Genomic DNA, 13789 nt, shown 5'->3' with positions numbered 1-13789 from the left:
CTTTCTCTCTCTGTGGGGTTGGTGTTTTGGGGTTCATGCCCTGATGTCTCTCTCTCTGTTGGGTTGATGTTTTGGGGTTCATGCCCTGATGTCTCTCTTTCTCTGTGGGGTTGGTGATTTGGGGTTCACGCCCTGATGTCTCTCTCTCTGTGGGGTTGATGTTTTGGGGTTCATGCCCTGATGTCTCTCTTTCTCTGTGGGGTTGGTATTTTGGGGTTCATGCCCTGATGTCTTTCTCTCTCTCTCTTTGTGGGGTTGGTGTTTTGGGGTTCATGCCCTGATGTCTCTCTCTCTCTGTGGGTTTGGTGATTTGGGGTTCATGCCCTGATGTCTTTCTCTCTCTGTGGGGTTAATGTTTTGGGGTTCATGCCCTGATCTCTCTCTCTCTCTCTGTGGGGTTGTTGTTTTGGGGTTCATGCCCTGATGTCTTTCTCTCTCTGTGGGGTTGATGTTTTGGGGTTCATGCCCTGATCTCTCTCTCTCTCTCTCTGGGGTTGGTGTTTTGGGGTTCATGCCCTGATGTCTTTCTCTCTCTGTGGGGTTGATGTTTTGGGGTTCATGCCCATATCTCTCTCTCTCTGTGGGGTTGTTGTTTTGGGGTTCATGCCCTGATCTCTCTCTCTCTCTCTGTGGGGTTGTTGTTTTGGGGTTCATGCCCTGATGTCTCTCTCTCTCTCTGTGGGGTTGGTGTTTTGGGGTTCATGCCCTGATGTCTCTCTCTCTCTGTGTGGGGTTGATGTTTTGGGGTTCATGCCCTGATGTCTCTCTCTCTCTCTCTCTCTCTCTGTGGGGTTGATGTTTTGGGGTTCATGCCCTGATGTCTTTCTCTCTCTGTGGGGTTGATGTTTTGGGGTTCATGCCCTGATCTCTCTCTCTCTGTGGGGTTGTTGTTTTGGGGTTCATGCTCTGATGTCTCACTCGCTCTGTGGGGTTGGTGATTTGGGGTTGATGCCCTGATGTCTCTCTCTCTCTCTCTCGCTCTGTGGGGTTGGTGTTTTGGGGTTCATGCCCTGATGTCTCTCTCTCTCTCTCTGTGGGGTTGGTGTTTTGGGGTTCATGCTCTGATGTCTCACTCGCTCTGTGGGGTTGGTGATTTGGGGTTGATGCCCTGATGTCTCTCTCTCTCTCTCTCGCTCTGTGGGGTTGGTGTTTTGGGGTTGATGCCCTGATGTCTCTCTCTCTCTCTCTCTCTCTCTGTTGGGTTTGTGTTTTGGGGTTCATGCTCTGATGTCTCACTCGCTCTGTGGGGTTGGTGATTTGGGGTTGATGCCCTGATGTCTCTCTCTCTCTCTCTCTCTCTCTCTGTGGTGTTGATGTTTTAGTGTTCATGCCCTGATGTCTCTCTCTCTTTCTCTCTGTTGGGTTGGTGTTTTGGGGTTCATGCCTGATGTCTTTCTGTGTTTCAGGATCTCACTCTCTCCGGTATTTCTACACGGCAATGACCCCGATTTCTGGTCTGCCAGAGTTTGTGGCCGTCGGTTATGTGGACGATGCTACGATTGATTACTACGACAGCAATCTTCAGGAAGTAATCTCTCGGCAGCAGTGGATGGCGGAGAGTCAGGGCCCTGAGTACTGGGAACAGCAGACACAGATCCTGCGGAGCTCAGAGCACATTGGACAGACCAATATTCAGACCGCCTTAAACCGGACCAACCAGACGGGTGGTGAGACCTTGCCCTCCCACAATGCTCTCTATTCCCGCACCACTGTTTCTCTCTACATTTTCCTCATGTCTATTTACCGTCTCATATTCCTAAATTCAAGCCTCACTGTGTCTCTCTATTCCCCACCGTTGTGTCTATTTCCCCCTCCCATATTTGTCTATTCCACCACCCTGTCTCTCTATTCCTCTCTCCGTGTCTCTCTATTCCCCCATCTCTCTCTATTCCCCTCCAAGTCTCTCTTTTCCACCAAGGTGTCTCCCTATTGGACCCCCATCTCTCAATTGCCTCCTCCCCCACATCTCTCTCTACACCACTCTGTGCCTCTCTACTCCACCCCAGTGTCTCTCTATTCCCAACCCCCAACCCCTCCACCTCCACCCCCCCCGCCCCCCCAAACCCCATCATGTCTCTCTATTCCCTCCAAGTCTCTCTGTTCCACTATGGTGTCTTTCTATTAGACCCCAGTCTCTCAACTGCCTCCCCCACAATGTTTCTCTATACACCCATCCGTCTCTCTCTCTCTCTATGCCCCCCGTGTCTCTGTATTTCACCCCTTTGCTGCTCTATTTTCACCCCAGTAACTCTCTATATCCCCTCCCATGTCTCTCTATTCCTCCATCTGTCTTTATTCTACCCCCATGTCTCTCTATTCCTCCCTCCCATATCTCTCTATTCCCCCCACATATCTATTTGACACTCCATGCCTTCATAGTGAGAGGATTCGAGTACAGAAGCAGGGATGTCTTGTTGCAATTATACAGGGCCTTGGTGAGGCCACACCTGAAATATTGTGAGCAGTTTTGGTCTCCTTATCTGAGGAAGGATGTTCTTGCTATAGAGGGAGTGCAGCGAAGGTTTAACAGACTGATTCCTGGGATGGCGGGACTGAGGTATGAGGAAAGATTAATTCGCTAAGGATTATATTCGCTGGAGTTCAGAAGAGTGAGGGAGAATCTCATAGAAACCTATAAAATTCTAATAGGACTTGAACCTTTCAGGACTGAGATGTGGAGAACTTTCTTCACCCAGAGAATGGTGAGCCTGTGGAATTCACTACCACAGAAAGCAGTTGAGGCCAAAACATAGTATGTTTTCAAGAAGGAGTTAGATATAGCTCTTGGGTCTAAAGGGATCAAAGGGTATGGGGCGAAAGCGGGACCAGGTTACTGAGTTGGATTTAGATTTAGATTTAGATATACAGCACTGAAACAGGCCCTTCGGCCCACCAAGTCTGTGCCGACCATTAACCACCCATTTATACTAATCCTATACATATTTCTACTACATCCCCCACCTGTCTCTATATTTCCCTACCACCTACCTATACTAGGGGCAATTTATAATGGCCAATTTACCTATCAACCTGCAAGTCTATTGGCTGTGGGAGGAAACCGGAGCACCCGGAGAAAACCCACGCAGACACAGGGAGAACTTGCAAACTTCACACAGGCAGTACCCAGAATTGAACCCAGGTCGCTGGAGCTGTGAGGCTGCGGTGCTAACCACTGCGATCAGCTATGATCATAATGAATGGTGGAGAAGGCTCGAAGGGCCGAATGTCCTACTCCTGCTCCAATTTTCTATGTTTCTATGTATGTTTCTATTCCCCCAACTCCCCTGGTTTTTCTCAACTCCCGTGTCACTATCCCACCACGCACGCCACCCCCCCCCCCCCCCACCGTCTCTCTCTGAACCCTCCCCATGTCTCTCTTTTCCCCTCCTGTGTCTCTCTTTTCCCCTCCTGTGTCTCTCTATCTATTCCCCTCCTGTGTCTCTCGATCTATTCCGCTCCTGTGTCTCACTATTCCCCTCCATATCTATTTCCCGTCCCATTTCTAACTGTTCCCCCACCCTCCCTAGTTTTTCTCTTCTTCCCACACCCTGTTTTTCTCTCTCTCTTTCTCTCTTCACTCCTCATGTCTTTCTGTTCCCCTGGGGAGAATTTTACAGACCCCCTGACATCAGGGGTCGTGATGTGGGGAGTCCGGAAAATGCCTGAGGGACAGGCTCACCACAGACCATGATGCCGGGAAGGCCCGGCCCGATATTGCCGGCGGTGACGAGGCCTCATGGCGGCACTCCCACCGCTTGGCGTCGGGAGCCCAATTTAAATACATAAATTAATTTAAATAAACAAAGAAATTCCCTTTACACTCCCGCCGTCTGTCCTGGTGTGATATTTGTGTCAGTGGCCGGCAATCCCACACCTTCGGATCCCCGTCCAGGGATTAAAGGCGGAACACTGGTGGAGAGGGCGGAGCAGGTGTGTTTCTCTGTGTGGAGAGGAGGGAGTTGGGTCACAGTTATCTCATTGGTGCAGGGGATGGGGGGGAAGGGGTGAAGTGTAAAGTTGATGCACATTGTGGGGGGAAGGTCAGGTGCGCAAGGTAACTGTTTTGTAGGGGGAGAGGGCTGGTAATTTAATCGATGGTTATTGGGGGGGGTTGGTGGGAGAGGGGCAAGATCAATTTATTTAATTTTTAAAAATCAATCGCTCTTTAAATATTTAAATTGAAATCTAGGGTTGGAAGCCCTTTAAAAATGGCCTCAGCGCCTGCACAAAGGTAGCTGACGCTGTTGCCGGGGACGGACAGCCGCCCTCTCCATGTCATCGTGGTGGGCGGTCCGAATCGGCTATTTAAATGAGCCGCCGCACTTAATATCGCGGGGGCTGTGCAATGTGCAGCCCGCCCTGCTTTCGCCCACCGCCGATTATGGTGACGGGACTATAAATTTCAGCCCCCTGTGTCTCTCTACTCCCCCAACTCGTCTCTCTCTGTTCCCCTACCCCTGCTGTGTCTCAAAAGAACGTAAGAAATAGGAGCAGGAATAGACTATTGAGCCTTTTCCAACATTTAAAAGATCATGGCTGATCTTCTATCTCAATTCCACCTTCCTGCACCGTCCTCCCCTCCCTTCATTCCCTTTGCACCCAAAAATCTATCAACCTTTGTCTTGAATCTACTCAATGAGTGAGCATCCACAGTTCTTTAGGGTGGAGAATTCCAAAGATTCACAACCTTCTGCATGAAGACATTTTTTTTTCAACTCATTCTACAATGACCAACACCTTATTCTGAGACTGTGACCCCGTATTCTAGATTCCCCGAACAGGGGAATCAACCTCTCAGTGTCTACTCTGTCAAGCCCCTTCAGAATCTTGTATATTCCAATTAGATCACTTCCCATTCTTCTAAATTCCAGGGAATATAGGTCTACCATACTCAATTTCTTCTTATAGGCCAATTAACTGGAATCAGTCTAGAGAACCTTTGTTATACTCCATCTCGGGCAAGTACGTTCTTTCCTTAAACTGCACACAATATTCCAGGTGTGACCTCAACAATACCCTGTGTAATTGTAGTTATCATATCGAAGGTAGAAAAAGTAACCTCACTATTTAAGAAAGGAGGGAGAGAGAAAATAGGTAACTACAGACATGTTAGCCCGACATTAGTAGGGGAAATGCTAGAATCTATTATAAAGGATGTGATAACTGGTCACTTAGAAAATAATGGTAGGATTGGGCAGAGTCACCATGGATTTATGAAAGGAAAATTATGTTTGACAAACCTGTTGGAATATTTTGAGGATATAATTAGCAGGATAGATGAGGCGGAACCGGAGGATGTGGTGTATTTGGATTGTCAGAAGGCATTCGATAAGGTCCCACACAAGAGTAAGTAAGCAAAATTAGAGCACATGGGATTGGGGGTAATATACTGGCATGGACTGAGAATTGGTTAATGACCAGAAAACATGGAGTAGGAATAAATGGGCCATTTTCAGGTTGGCAGGCTGTGACTAGTGGTGTATGGCAGGAATCAGTGCTTGGATCCCAGCTATTCACAATCTATATCAATGATTTGGATATAGGGACCAAATGTAATATTTCCAATTATGCTGATGACACAAAACTAGGAGGCAATGTGAGTTGTGAGGAGCATACAAAGAGGCTTCAAGGGGATTTAGATAGGCTAAGTGAATGGACAAGAACATGACAGGTGGAATATAATGTGGATCCACTTTGGTAGGAAAAACAGAAATGCAGAGTATTTCTTAAATGGTGAGAGAATGGGAAGTGTTGATGTCCAAAGGGACCTGGGTCTCCTTGTTCATCAGTCACTAAAAAGTAACATGCAGGTGTTTAAAAAAAAACGCCACAGTATACAAGGCGATGGGCCAAGTGCTGGAAAATGGGATTAGAATAGTTAGGTGCTTGATGGCCAGTACGAACACGATGGGCCAAAGGGCCTATTTCTGTGCTGTATAACTCTATGACTGTAGGTGCAGCAAGCAATTAGGAAGGCAAATGGTATGTTGGCCTATATTGCAAGAGGATTTGAGTACAGGAGTAAAGATGTCTTGCTGCAATTTTATAGAGCCTTGGTGAGACCGTACCTGGAGTGTCGAGTATAGTTTTGGTCTCCTTGCCTCTGGAAGGATATACTTGCCATCGAGGGAGTGCAACAAAGGTTCACTAAACTGATTCCTGGGATGGTGGGATTGTCCTATGAGGAGAGATTGAGGAGACTGGGCCTCGATGCACTAGAGTTTGGAAGAATGATCTCTGAAGCATACAAAATTCTTCGAAGTCTCGACAAGGTTGATGCAGGATGGAGGTTTCCCCTGGCTGGGGAGTCTCGAACCAGCGGCCACAGTCTCAGATTAAGGATTAGGCCATTTAGGACTGAGATGAGGATGAATTTCTTCACTCAGAGGGTAGTAAATCTTAGGAATTCTCTAACCCAGCGGGCTGTGGAGGCTCAGTCATTGAGTGTGTTCAAGAGAGAGATTGATAGTTCTCTAGATATTGAAGATATCAATGAGTATGGGGATAGTGCAGGAGGATGCCCTTAGGGTAGAAAATCAGCCATGATCTAGTTAAATGGTGGAGTAGGCTCAAGGGGCTGAATGGCCTACTCTTGCTCCAATTTCCTATGTTCTCTAATCTGATTGATTTAATTTAATTAAATCAGCTCATACACCAAGAGGATGCTGAACGACTTGACCTCTAAAGCTTTGATAAAGTGAATAGTTTGAGCAATGCTGAGAAAGAGAAAGTAAAGCTCAGCCACGTCATTAGCAACCTCCTCATCCCTGAAGCATTTCCATCGTATTTTGGGGCATTCTTGCTCACCTAAACTCTGAAATGATCTTGTTCGAGTTTTCCAGCATTTCCACAATCTGTCAATAGCCAGCAGTAGAAAAAGCCACCTGATCACAACGTGCTTCAACAGATTGCGCTCCTCCACGCCAACAAAGTCACAAAACTCCCTTAAATGCTCTGTTCTGATTGCAGAAGTGTGGAAGTGACCGTATACCTTGAGAATGATGGTTTTTTGTATCAACAGCGAGGTTTCAGATGATGTACCTTGTTGTATTATGCAAAATATGAGCCAAACAGTTGGCTGCAACTATGTCCGTTTGAGAGCCTTTTACTTCTTGGTAAATACTGTTGTGCTTTTCAGAATTAACACTTGTGTTGTCAGCCGAATACACGGAAAGTCTTCATGGGATGAGATCAAAGGCACTGAGTTTGGATCATTTTTCTGTTGCGATTGCTTCCCAGGTTTCCTGGCTATCAGTATAAAAATCCAACAGTAAATGCGGGATCCCCTTCTCGAAATTAAAATATCCCAAACCGAAGGGGAAACATTTTGTTTCACCCTTGTTTGACGCATCAATTGCCAAAGAAAATAAAAAGATCATCTGCTTTAATGCAATCCAAGTACTTCTGCATGAAGCTTCTCGCTCAGTGTTTTTGCCTTTGTTTCCCCACATGTCAGGTCTCTTGGTATGAAGGAGATTTCTTTGTCACCTTGTACTGCAGTCGATATTTCTATAAGACTGGTGATTCTTCACCGAGTGGCAGACATTTGTAGTTCAGCAGCAGTTACTTTATTGTTTTGAGGTGATGCAGATGATTTGAAAAAAAGACCTCAATGATGATGTACTTGCAAATTGGGTGCTCACTTTGTGTTTTTCCAACAAAATGTGTTGATCCACATCTCCCTTTCCTTGGTGGCTGACATTGGTATCACCTTGGTACAAAATGCAGAGTGTTTGATCCTCTCCCTTCCTGATTTTTTTTTTGCTATGAAATCACTTTCTTTTGACCATACTGCGTTGAACAATGTCTTTTGCTTGAGCATTTTGATGAAGAAGACAATGGCTCCACTTTCATCACAGTACAAGCAACAGATATAGCGTTCGGGCGTCTAAAAGACAGGCACATGGTTAGGTCCAATAGGATCTTTGCGGGTACTCACAGGACCAATAGAATTCTGATTTTAAATGACACTGATATTAGCCAATGAAGACGAGAGGCTGGACATTTCCAAAGTAATGGATGCAGACCAAATGGCCACCTTACCACATTGTATTTCATCTGACATGTTCTTGCCTACTCACTCAACCTGCCCTATCCCTCTGTGGAACTTTTTGTGTCTTGGGCCTAAATAGCTGAGACCCAAGTACTGATCCCTGTGGTACCCAACTCATTACAGCCTGCCATCCCGGAGATGACCCGTTTATTCCTACTCTCTGTTTTCTGTCCTTTAACTAATCCTCAAAGCCTTGAGTCCTAATTTAGTGGAAAAAAGCTCTTGGATGGCACCTCATTGAATGCTTTTTGAAAATTCAAATACACTACATCCATTGGTACCCCTTATTCATCTTATCAGTTACTTCTTCAAAAATCTCAAACATATTTTCCAAACACAATTTTTGTTTCATACGCTCCAACCGTAATGGTCTCTCCACTATATAGTAAACAGAAGCCGGGAATTGGGTGGAGTGATGCACTTTGTTGTGGGGCTGAAAGACAGGACCAGCTCTTTACCAACTCCCAATCATTCCCGGCTTTCCCCCACCTCCCCTTCACTCTGCTCCTGGATCTGTTTGGCTGTGTGTGTTTCACTGACAGTTGTGGAAGGCAGTCAGAACTGTTGGCTCTCTGTTATTTGGCTCTGATTGGCTGTGTGTGTTTGATTGACAGGGATCCACACAGTACAGGTGATGTATGGCTGTGAGCTGCAGGATGACGGGAGCACCAGCGGGTTCCATCAGGAAGGCTGGGACGGGCGGGATTACATCAGCTTTGATAAGGATAACATGGTGTGGGTAACACCGGTAAGCTGGGGACTGATTACCAAGAACAAGTGGGACCAGGACAAGGCCAGGAACCAGCAGAGGAAGGGTTACCTGGAGGGGACCTGCATCGAATGGCTGAAGAAGTACCTGAAACTTGGAGAAAAGGAACTGAGACACGGTGAGTGAGTGGGTGGGGGTGGGGGGAGGGGGGAGAGTCAGTGAATGAGGTGGGACTGAGAGTCAGTGAGTGAGGGGGGTCTGAGAGTCAGTTAGTGAGGGGGGGGGGACTGAGAGTCAGTGAGTGAGGGGGGACTGAAAGTCAGCGAGTAAGGTGGGACTGAGACTCAGCGAGTGAGGGGGGGACTGAGACTCTGAGTGAGGGGGGACTGAGACTCTGAGTGAGGGGGTCTGAGACTCTGAGTGAGGGGGGACTGAGAGTTGGTGAGTGAGGGGGGACTGAGAGTCGGTGATTGAGGGGGAAGGGACTGAGTGTTGGTGAGTAAAGGGGGGACTGAGAGTCGGTGAGTCAGAAGAGGTGACTGAGAGTCGGTGGTCTAAACCCCAGTTTAAAGGGGTACGTACTGTTACCTGGAGTCAGGGTGTCTAAACCCCAGTTTAAAGGGGTATGTACCTTTCCCTGGGGTCAGGGGTCTAATCCCCAATTTAAAGGGATATTTACCATTCCCTGTCTCTTACACTGACCTGCCTCTGATCTGTTTTACTCAGTTGCTCCTCAAGTGTTTCTTTCCGCGGACAAGGCATCAGCTGCTAAACCGACACAACTCTGCTGCCTCGTCACAGGATTTTACCCTCGCGATATCGAAGTCACCCTCTTGAGAAATGGCGCACCGATTGCAGACACATGTTCCACTGGCATCCTACCCAACCACGATGGCACCTACCAGCTCAGGAGATGGGTTCAGATCGCACCTGAGAATGGTGCCAACTATTCCTGTCAATATGAGCAAAGCGAAAAAGAAGGAATGGAGATCCTAGACTGGGGTAAGAGGAACAGTGACTGTTTAGAATCACCTCTCCTCATTCTGCCTTCCAAAATCAATCACCTAACACTTCTCTGCATTAAACTGCATTTGTCACGTGTCTGCCCATTTCACCAGTCTGTCTATGTCCTCCTGAAATCTGTTCTAATCCTCTTCATTGGTTACTGCATTTCTGAGTTTTGTGTCATTGCACACCTTGAATTTATGCCCTTATACCCAAGTCCAGATCATTAATATATATCAAAAAGAGATGTGATCCTCATACCAATCCTTCACTTTCTACTTCCTTCCAGTCTGAAAAATAATCATTCACCATTCCTCTCTGATTTCTGTCCCTGATCCAATTCCATATCCACTCTGACACTGTCCCTCTAATCCCATTGGCTTCAATTTTACTAGTAAGTCTATTTTGTGGCACTTTATCAAATGCCTTCTGAAAGCCCATATACACAACATACAGCACACTACCCTCATCAACACTGTCCGTCTATTCATCAGAGAACTTGATCAAGTTTGACAAGTTTGCCTTTGACAATTCTGTGCTCGCTTTCAATTTATTAACCCATGTTTTTCCACCTGACATTAAGTTTGTCCCAGATTGTTACAACATTAACAAGAGAGGATCGAGGTAAGTGAAAGCAATCAATGGAGACTGTGATAAGAATTTTAATGGGAGTTGGCTACAGGCATCCTGATAATACATTCTTCCACTGCATAGCTGTTAATTCAGAGATCAAAGAGACTTGTAGTCAATGAAGAGATGTTTTAATGGGAGACTTTAATTCCCATATAGATTGGGAAGAACAGAGTAGCTCAAGTCAGAAAGCTTGTGAATTTCTTGACTGCATTCAACATAGTTTTCTGGAACCAACAAACAGGCAGGCCACACTAGATCTAGTAGTGAGCCAGACATAGTTAATCTAACGGTAAGGGAACATTTACTTAACTGCGAGCCTGACATGTTTGAAAAGGAAAAACATAATACTGTTATGAAGATCCTCGAATTTGGTAAGGCTAACTTTTAATAGGATGAGACAGAGACTGATGACCGCAAACTGAACAAAACTGTTATTGGGTAAAACTACAGATGAACAGTGGGAGGTGTTCAGAAAAGAATTTAGCTTAATACAGAAACGAGAAGGGCCGAGAGGTCTACTCGAGAAGAAGTGAAAGGTAACCTAAAACTAAAGGATAAAGCAAAGCATAGTATAGATCGAGTGGACTGGGAGAGAGCGAAAGAACATACAGTAAGAGCAGAAATATCAACAGACATTTATGAGGGTATCAAGATTAACACAAAGCTTTTACAATTATGTCAGAAGAAAAAGGCCCATGTGGCCCTTTAAAAATCATTGCGGTCATACTGCAAATGTGAATAAGGAAAGGGTAGGACTTTTAGAATAATACAATAAAAACAGACAATGTTGGAAATACTCAGCAGGTCAGGTAGCATCTGTACAGAGAGCAATAGTGTTAACCTTTCAGATCAGTGACCTCCATTCTGACAAAGTGGTATTGACCTGAAACATTAACTCTGTTGCTCACATCATAGATGCTGCCTGACCTGCTGAGTATTTCTAGAATGTTATGTTTTTATTTCAGATTTCCAGCATCTGCAGTGTTTTATTTTGTTGGAACTTCGTGTCATTGAATCATAGAACCCTACAGCACAGTAGGAGGCCATTTGGCCCATAGAGCCTATGCTGGCTCTTGGGATGAGTAGTCATTCTTAGTCCCATGAGTCTGCTTTTTGTCCCTAAATGTGTCAGCTCATCATCCTCAAATATCTGTACAACACCCTGTTTAAAATTGTTTCTGGAATCAGCTTCCACTTCTTTTCAGGTAGAACATTCCAGATCCCGACAGCTGAGTAAAATAAAATCCTCATTTCCCCTCTCTATCTTTTACCAATGATTTTAAATCTATAACCTCTGGTTATTGACCCACTCACCGGAGGGAATAACTTTCCTCTCTCTACCTTAGCAAAACTGCTCATCATCTTGAAAAAAATCTATTAGGTCACCTCTTAACCTTCTCTATTCCAAGGGGAACAGTCCTAACTTTTCCAACCTCTCCTCATAACTATAGTCTGTTATCTCTGTTAACATCCTGATAAACCTCCTCTGTGCCCTTTCTAAGGCCTTTACATCTTTTCGGAAGTGTGGTGGCCGGAATTGTCCACAATACTCCAACCGAGGCCTAACCAGTGATTTATAAAGTTCTAGCATGATCTCTTTACTTTTATATTCTGTACCTCGATTTATAAATCCATGTAACCCATATACTTTTACAACCACCTTATCAACTTGCTGTGCCATCTTTAAGGATTTGTGCATATGGAAACCAAGGTCTCTTTATTCATCTACACTTTTCAAAATATCATCTACATTCTTTCAACATTAGTCCTTCCAAAGTGCATCACTTCACACTTCCCTACATTGAACTTCACCTGCCATGTCTTTGTCCATTTCACCATCCTGTCACCCTGAAGCCTAGAATGATTGAATCACAGAATCGTTACCGTGCAGGAGAAGGCCATTCAGTCCATCTTGTCTACACTGGCTCTCTGAAAGAGCAATTTCCTCAGTTCCATTCAGCTGCCTTCTCCCTGTAACCCTGCACATTCTTCCTTGTCATATAACTGTCTAATTCCCTTTTGAATGCTTCAATTGAACCTGCCTCCACCACGTTCTCAGGCAGTGCATTCTAAACCATAAGCACTCACTGCATGAAACAGCTTTTCCTCATGTCACTTTTGCTTAACTTTACCAAATACTTGAAATCTGTGCCCTCTCATTCTCGATCCTTTCACGAGTGGGAACAGTTTCTCTCTCTCTACTCTGTTCAGACCCCTCATGATTTTGAATACCTCTATCAAATCACCTCTCAGCGTTCTCTTCTCCAAGGAAAACAGTCTTAACTTCTCCAATCTATCTTCATAACTGAAGTTCTTCATCCCTGGAACCATTCTCATGAATCCTTTCTGTAATCTCTCCAATGCCTTCACATCTTTCCTAAAGTGCAGCCACCAGAACTGGATGCAATGCTCCAGCTGAGGCCAAACTAGTGTCTTATATAAATTCAACATAACTTCCTTGCTCTTGTACTCTATCCCCCTACTAATAAAGCACAGGATACTGTATGCTTTATTAACCTCTCTTTCAACCTGTCCTGCCACCTTCAATGACTTTTGCACATATACACATAGGTCCCTCTGCTCCTGCCCCCACTTCTGAATTGTACCCTTTATTCTATATTGTCTCTCCATGTTCATCCTATCCTCATTACTCCATACTACTTTGCCAAAAGTTTTATCATTTGCAAACTTTATAATGCTGTTCCCTACACCTAAGCCTAAGCCATTTATAAATGTTGCCAAGAGTAATGGACCCAAAACTGACCCTTGGGAAACAACACTGCCCCCCACTTCCCAATCTGAAAAACATCTACCAACATCCTTTGCTTCCAGTCACTGAGCCAGTTTCATATCCCCTTGGTTCCATGGGCTGACATCTCCTTAATAAGCCTCCTGTGCAGCATTTTGCTGAACGCCTTCCAAAAGTCCATATGTGCAACATCTATTGAACTATTTGTCAGTTCCAAAGAAGGGTCACTGACCCGAAACATTAACTCTGCTTCTCTTTTCACAGATGCTGTCAGACCTACTGAGTGGTTCCAGCATTTCTTGTTTTTATATCTATTGAACTATGTTGATCAATCTTCTTCGTTACCTCATCAAAGAATTCAATCAAGTTGGTCAGACACAATTTGCCTTTAACAAACCCATGCTGGCTCTTCTTAATTAACCCATGCCTTTCCAATTGAAAGTTAATTTTGTCCTTGATACTGGATTTGAATAACTTCCCCACTACCAATTATCAGCTGACTGGCCTGTGATTTCCTGGTTTATCCCTCTCCCCTTTCTTTAATAGTGGTATAACATTAGCAACCCTCCAGTTCTCCAATAGCGCTCCTATATCCAATGAAGATTGAAAGATTACATAGGATAAATAGTAGAGAAACTGG

At 45.1% G+C, this 13789-nt stretch overlaps 1 protein-coding gene across 9 annotated transcripts in view; it reads left to right on the top strand.

Moving 5' to 3' along the window:
- Positions 1–1372: 1372 nt before the first annotated feature.
- Positions 1373–13789, top strand: part of LOC137345640 (class I histocompatibility antigen, F10 alpha chain-like) — a 32469-nt gene continuing 20052 nt past the window's right edge. For all 9 annotated transcript variants that reach the window (XR_010968581.1, XR_010968580.1, XR_010968578.1 and 6 more), the window contains exons 1-3: positions 1373–1667; positions 8668–8940; positions 9489–9764. Coding sequence is in view for 5 of the 9 variants with exons in the window: in XM_068008873.1 (XP_067864974.1) it covers positions 1388–1667; positions 8668–8940; positions 9489–9764 (829 nt within the window). In the remaining 4 variants the exon portion in view is untranslated. The remainder of the gene's footprint in view (positions 1668–8667; positions 8941–9488; positions 9765–13789) is intronic.

This window comes from Heterodontus francisci, chromosome 29 (assembly GCF_036365525.1).
Source record: "Heterodontus francisci isolate sHetFra1 chromosome 29, sHetFra1.hap1, whole genome shotgun sequence".
NCBI classification, from domain to species: domain Eukaryota; kingdom Metazoa; phylum Chordata; class Chondrichthyes; order Heterodontiformes; family Heterodontidae; genus Heterodontus; species Heterodontus francisci.
The sequence above is the reverse complement of the archived record's forward strand: the minus strand, read 5'-3'. Positions and strand labels throughout refer to the sequence as shown.